This window comes from Sinocyclocheilus rhinocerous, unplaced genomic scaffold (genome assembly GCF_001515625.1).
Source record: "Sinocyclocheilus rhinocerous isolate Xijiao unplaced genomic scaffold, SAMN03320098_v1.1 scaffold591, whole genome shotgun sequence".
Taxonomy (NCBI): Eukaryota; Metazoa; Chordata; class Actinopteri; order Cypriniformes; family Cyprinidae; genus Sinocyclocheilus; species Sinocyclocheilus rhinocerous.
This window is the reverse complement of record NW_015641476.1, coordinates 2,213,276-2,219,833: the sequence shown is the minus strand read 5'-3', so window position 1 is coordinate 2,219,833 and position 6,558 is coordinate 2,213,276. Positions and strand designations below refer to the sequence as shown.

General features: G+C 39.0%; 1 protein-coding gene across 3 annotated transcripts in view; it reads left to right on the top strand.

The window, feature by feature from the left end:
- Positions 1–6,558, top strand: part of LOC107755094 (uveal autoantigen with coiled-coil domains and ankyrin repeats protein-like) — a 57,552-nt gene that overhangs the window by 29,175 nt on the left and 21,819 nt on the right. For 2 of the 3 annotated variants that reach the window (XM_016571762.1, XM_016571761.1), the window contains exon 2: positions 5,038–5,168. In XM_016571762.1, coding sequence (XP_016427248.1) covers positions 5,038–5,168 — 131 coding nt within the window. Of the gene's footprint in view, positions 1–3,818; positions 4,209–5,037; positions 5,169–6,558 lie in introns of those variants that run through there. The other variant, XM_016571763.1, reaches the window with a different exon arrangement.

The following is a 6,558-nucleotide window of genomic DNA, read 5'->3' as shown; positions in this document are numbered from 1 at the left end:
GAGTTCTTCTGTGTCATCACGTTCTATTAGTTCTACAGCTTCAGTTTCGGAACTTTCACTCTTAGTAACACATACAGCTGTTCCTTCACCACAGTGCAACAGTGAAAAGGGTTTCAAACAGTGTCGCGTTCCGAACGTTGTTTAACTGTTAACCCGCACCGGTTAACGGTGGCGGGCCGGAAGGGCGTGTTTAGGTGTGTCTGTGCTTTTAATTACCTTTGTTTTAAAACACTACATTTTTGGGAGTATCATCTTCAAATTTGAATCAAAATATGGTCAGACATTCAGCTTTATCTTTATGGTGTTTTCAGGCCATTAGCATTAAAGCCTCATCCTTTTTTCCCTTAGTGAATTTCATTCAAAGATATCGTGAGTCACTTTCATGTACATTTTACCTTGTTTTACTCTGTTGCTATACTAATTTTGAGTTATTATGACTCCAGAGTAACAAAGGTTCAAGTGTCTAGTTTCAAACAATACCAGATTTATAAATATAGACCATAGGGTTCAAGAGCTACAGACATTTTTATTTGGGTATGTCGTTTTTCAGAAAATGCTCAAAAACAGGGGCGCACAGTAAGTGGTTCAGCGACATACACCAGTATTGCGGTATTTAAAAAATTAATATCATATCAAAAATAAACACCGGTATTCGGTATGAACCGGTATACCACCCAGCACTACTTCAGACCATACTGACGAAAAGTTATGGATTTTGTGTCAATTTTGTGTTATTGTTTAACACATCAACGGATTTGCTGGAATGATGCCAAACTGTGTCAGAGGCTGTATCTCTGCAAAGCTTTGACATATTGACACCAAACTTTGTATGTGCCATTGTCACCTCAAACTGACCACGCCACATTAATTTGGGTAACCTATTGGTCAAAAGTGATAAACCATTCATATGAAGTCATTAACCATTAATAATGAAATTTCCAAAAATGCTAATAACTTTTGGATAAATTAGCCTATTTTAATGAATCTGGTCTCAAAATATTCCTTGGGTCTTGCTGAGAACATGGATAAAAATTTTGCAAAAGTCGGCCGAACTCCCTGTCTGCCATTTTGATTTTCTGTAAAAAAAAAACTACTTTTCGAACCCCTCCTAGACCATATGTCTGATTTTCACCAAATTCAAGTCGGATCATCTTCAGAATGTGCTGCCAAAAAGTTATGGATTTCGTGTCGAGACAAAACAGTTTTTGTATAGCGCTGCAGCAAATTTGAGGCATGATGCCAAAATGACTCTGAGGTTGTATCTCTGCAAACCTTTGACATATTGACACCAAACATTGTGTGTGCCATTGTCACCTCACACAGAACACACCACATCAATTTAATAACAGCGCCACCTATTGGTCAAAAGTGATAACCCGTTAAATCATATTACTAGTGGTTGTATTTATGATTTTTGTATCAATTTAATAACAGCGCCACCTATTGGTCAAAAGTGATAACCCATTAAATCATATTACTAGTGGTTGTATTTATGATTTTTGTGCCATTTTGACTAAAATCGTCTTAAAATGGCTTCAATTACTCATTGCTGCTGTTGGTTTGATGCTTGCTACCTTGTTTCTGTAGTGCTAGGCCCCGATAATTGCTGCTTGCAGCTATATTTATGGTCTCAAAATATTCCTTGGGTCTTGCTGAGAACATGGATAAAAATTTTGCAAAAGTCGGCCGAACTCCCTGTCTGCCATTTTGATTTTCTGTAAAAAAAAACTACTTTTCGAACCCCTCCTAGACCATATGTCTGATTTTCACCAAATTCAAGTCGGATCATCTTCAGAATGTGCTGCCAAAAAGTTATGGATTTCGTGTCGAGACAAAACAGTTTTTGTATAGCGCTGCAGCAAATTTGAGGCATGATGCCAAAATGACTCTGAGGTTGTATCTCTGCAAACCTTTGACATATTGACACCAAACATTGTGTGTGCCATTGTCACCTCACACAGAACACACCACATCAATTTAATAACAGCGCCACCTATTGGTCAAAAGTGATAACCCATTAAATCATATTACTAGTGGTTGTATTTATGATTTTTGTGCCATTTTGACTAAAATCGTCTTAAAATGGCTTCAATTACTCATTGCTGCTGTTGGTTTGATGCTTGCTACCTTGTTTCTGTAGTGCTAGGCCCCGATAATTGCTGCTTGCAGCTATATTTATTATTATTATTATTAGAATCATTATTACTTTTCTTTAAATGTGATTTCAACATTACAGTACTTTTACTTTCATTAAGGCCCACCTCAAACTGTTGCAACATAGTTGGAAAAACATAATTCTCTTGAATTACTAGGATAGTCAAACCCATTCATTTGAAAAGGGTGTCCTGTCCACATACTTACAACCATTTTGTGTTTACGTACATGTGTGTATGTATAATAGTGTAAACACATTAGTCAAAATATTGGCCACGAATTACTAGGATAGTCAAACCCATTCATTTGAAAAGGGTGTCCTGTCCACATACTTACAACCATTTTGTGTTTGCGTACGTGTGTATGTATAATAGTGTAAACACATCAGTCAAAATATTGGCCACACCTGTTCATTCTTTATTATACTTTTTTTTTTTTCATTTTACAACAATAGTAAGTTAATCGAAGCTATGAAATGACACACCTGGAAGTATGAAGATTATGAAGTGACTGTTGAACTAGCCTTTGCATAGATTACAGCTCTACAAAACTAATTTCAATGCTTGAATCCTAAATCTTCATTAATACATTATCAATCACGTGTGCCCAAACAAACAGAAACATAGTTTATATTTTCTTTGGTCTCGCTCTTTAATATGGCACTGAATTACAGTTGTGAGGTATTTAGCATATTCACCCAGTGTCCTCTGCAAAAGACTGAACAAAACAGAAATAGTCCACACATTCACACACTCACTATTGTGCTTATTTAAGGTACTAGACCCTATATGCATCCATTTCAGTTTCATTGTTTCTATGGGACTGAGCAGGTTTTGAGAGTCGATACCCTGCCCAGCGCCCCACATATGACATGCTATATGTGTGGGTATTCTCACATGTATTCTGCTGTATCAGTGGGGCTAGAGGGGCGTATTAAGGGGTAACCGAACTCCCCCACTGGCACTGGTGTGAAAATCTAATGCGTCCCTGCAGCCTTTTGATCCACTTTCAAGTCTCTCACCTACCAAATTAAAAGCTGACGTCTTGCTTTTGGAAATAGATATTTTGCGTAGTGTTTGTCTTGCAGATACAGAGATGGCATGAGGCAATTGTAAACAGGGTTTCAGGCTCCATATGCCAGACAGCTGAATGTAAAAAGCCGACACCTAATCCTGCTACCGTTTGCTTCATTCGTCAGCTCAGACCCCCACAGTGCGAGTGAGGCTGGAAGCGTCTCCTCAGACCGCCAGATGATGACCTGGTCTGGACCAGAGACTTTAATCTCCTAGAGATTAATGGTTGAAGCTTTATGTGAGGCCGTGGCTGCGGAGGGGGATACAGTATGTGCCTGCAGCACTGAGGTTTCTTTCATTAGGCTGGCCTTGTTGCTCACGGGTGTCACCGTAACGGTTACTCATGGACTAGATATGCTAGGATGGTTTATTATTAGCAGTTCTACCCCAATCAGTCATTGGAGGAAGGTCTGAGGTTCAAAAATAAAGAGGTAACCACTCTGAGCTTGTCTGTGTGCTGTTTACAGAGATATTTTAGAAATGGAAGAGCTTGCATATTTACCGCCAGAGGTTGAACAACCTTGCCATTTGGCATAGAGGAGCAAAGCAGATACAGACAGAAACAGAGGAGAAGAGAACTGAAAGCAAGATAGAGGCTGTATGGATTGGAGGGCGGTCTGACAGAGAGGAGAAGAGACAGAAACTCAGCCCCAGAGGAGGAGCTGCTGTCCCGGGGCTGGTACCTGTGCTACAGCGGCTGACTCTCTGTGTGTTTGTGCCGTTTCTCGTGCCGTGATGAAGTCTCGTGGAGAGGCTGTGGGCTGGAGAGAAGTTCGCGGACTCTGCCAAAGTTTCTGGTCCCGAGGCGCAGGTTGCCTGCTGGAGAGGGGGATTCATCTGAAGACCACAAACACACAAACACTCGTTGGCTGAGTGTTCATTTGGTCGGACAGAACCTTTTCATATTTTTGTACTTCTCTAGACCACGGCAAAAGGACCACCAAGATGAGTCGATGGCTCAAATGCACCTCCATGTACTTTGTAGGTATCAAGAGATTCTCCAGTAGTACTTTTCCTCTAAACTTTGCTGTGCTCTGAGTTTTTAGTTTGTCTTATGTATGCAAAGGCTGGAGGGATTGAGGCTGATATTGAATTGAGTGTATATGTGTGTTTGGAACTGATCCAGTGTGGGAGAATTACTTATAGCTTTCTCCATAAATTCAAGGAACTTAGGAATACAGCAGGATTCTCCTGGAGAGTGAACGGTTATCCTGAGACCTTTGGAGCTTTTTTGACTTTTGAAAAGCTTGTGTGAACTTGTATGATCATGCCAGGCTTAAAGCATCTTTTGTTGATGCAAAAGCTTTTCTTTTTCTTTTTTTGATTTGAGTAATGTTAACACTACTCTAAATTATCAATTTCCTCTGGTGTTACTTTGGTTCATAAGTTATTTAGTGTCCTTGATGACTACAAGCCTTTATTAATTTATTATTTTATTTTAATTTCATTTTTATTGACATTCAACATCATATAAACATTTCCATTTCCATCAGATACATAGAAAACCCATTTTTTCCTGTGAAGTTTTTTTTTTTCCAATTTATTAAAAGCTATCTTCCTTTTTATTTTGTTAAGACTCCAAGCCTTTCATTTCCTGTTGTGCTTTTGAATATTTGAATACATGCTGTACTGGAGTTAACATTCCTTCATTCAGCTAATTACACTTGTGATCACCACCCTGATCATTAGGGGAGTCATGAACAATAGGTGTCACCTCAGCAGCTTTATTGAACATGACACTGCTGTCTTTGTGTACATGCTGATGTTATGAGTGTTCTGATGTGTCTCTCTGTCTCTCTCTGTCCTTTAGAACACAGACTGGAATAAGTATGACGACAGGCTGATGAAGGCAGTGGAGAGGAGGGAGGTGGACAAGGTCGCAGCCGTGCTTGGCAAGAAGGGCATCATCCCCACCAAACTTGACGCAGAGGGGCGCTCTGCGTAAGTATCCCTGTCACTAGGGATGGGTCACCATGGTTGACTAGCCATCCAACAACTGATTAGGCTATTAGTAAGGTCAACTAGTTTATCTACATATTTCTTGTTTATGTGTTTAAGAAAGCATGTGAAGTTAAACAGACCTACATTTCAAAACTTGCTTCCAGAACCCTGTGTTCTCATCTCTTCTTTGCGTGTGGTCTAACATTTAACTTAGGAACACGTCCTTAAGAAACGTGGCCGCTTTTGAATGGATTAACCCGAAACCAGCCTAATTATACAGGGCATCTTTAAGACCAATTAATCAACTAGGCAGAACTCCAGCTAGTCTTGTTTTCAAAATATGTAGTTTTGTACAAACTGTGAGATCACTCATAATACATTCTCACATAGTTTCACAAATACTTTAACACTCTTTACAACTGCATATTTCTTGTAATAAGCATTTCTGTAATAGTATAGGCACAATAGTGTTAAAGATTTTTCATTATAGGAAAAAAAAATAATTTCTTGTCTTGAATGTCTTGGGATTTCTGCTGTATCATGATCTTAAACTCATGTTTTCAATATAGTACACTCTATATTGAGTCCTATTTATTTATTTTTTTTGCATTTATGCATTTATTTATGCTGTTGTTCATGCTTTGGTCTTTAAAGTTTCACTGATAGGTTTATGTTTTGGTCCAATCTAGACTGAAGCATTTTGTGTCCGACCAAGAGTTTGAGTTAAAGGTGACATATGAAAATCTAACTTTTCCAGGTTTTAAGTGCTATAATCAGGTCCCCGGTGCATCTACCAACCAAGGAAACGTGAAAAAGATTAACCCAGTAACTTTGTTTTGGTAAGCCTTTTTCTGCAAGCGTCTGAGAAAACGAGCGCGTATGTTTTCGCTCATATTTAGATCTAAAATAAACATGCAATTTATTTCCCAGCAGTTTACCTTCACAGACATAACGACTGTTTTTGTAACTCTTGTGTTTTTAACTTGTGTGTGAATGAGAACTTAGTTTAAGTACTCACATGCTGTGTGGTGGCCGCTTTCTGTCCGTGTGCTTCGGATGTGTGCTCTCAGTAAACCGTATATCAGAAGTTTAAACTCATATGGTTTAAACCGCATGATTTCAGTGCGATAAACATGATAATCAGAACCAAAACAGATGTTTTTAGCAGGTCCGAGCTGTAATGGCGCAGCTCTATTCTGGAAAAGGGGGCGGGGAGCAGCAGCTCATTTGCATTTAAAGAGACAGGCCCGAAAAACAGCGTGTTTCTGCTTCCACTCAAAATAGGCATTTTCAAAATAATACAATAAATGATCTGTGGAGTATTTTGAGCTGAAACTTCAGACACATTCTGGGGACACCAAAGACTTATATTACATATTGTAAAAAAGGG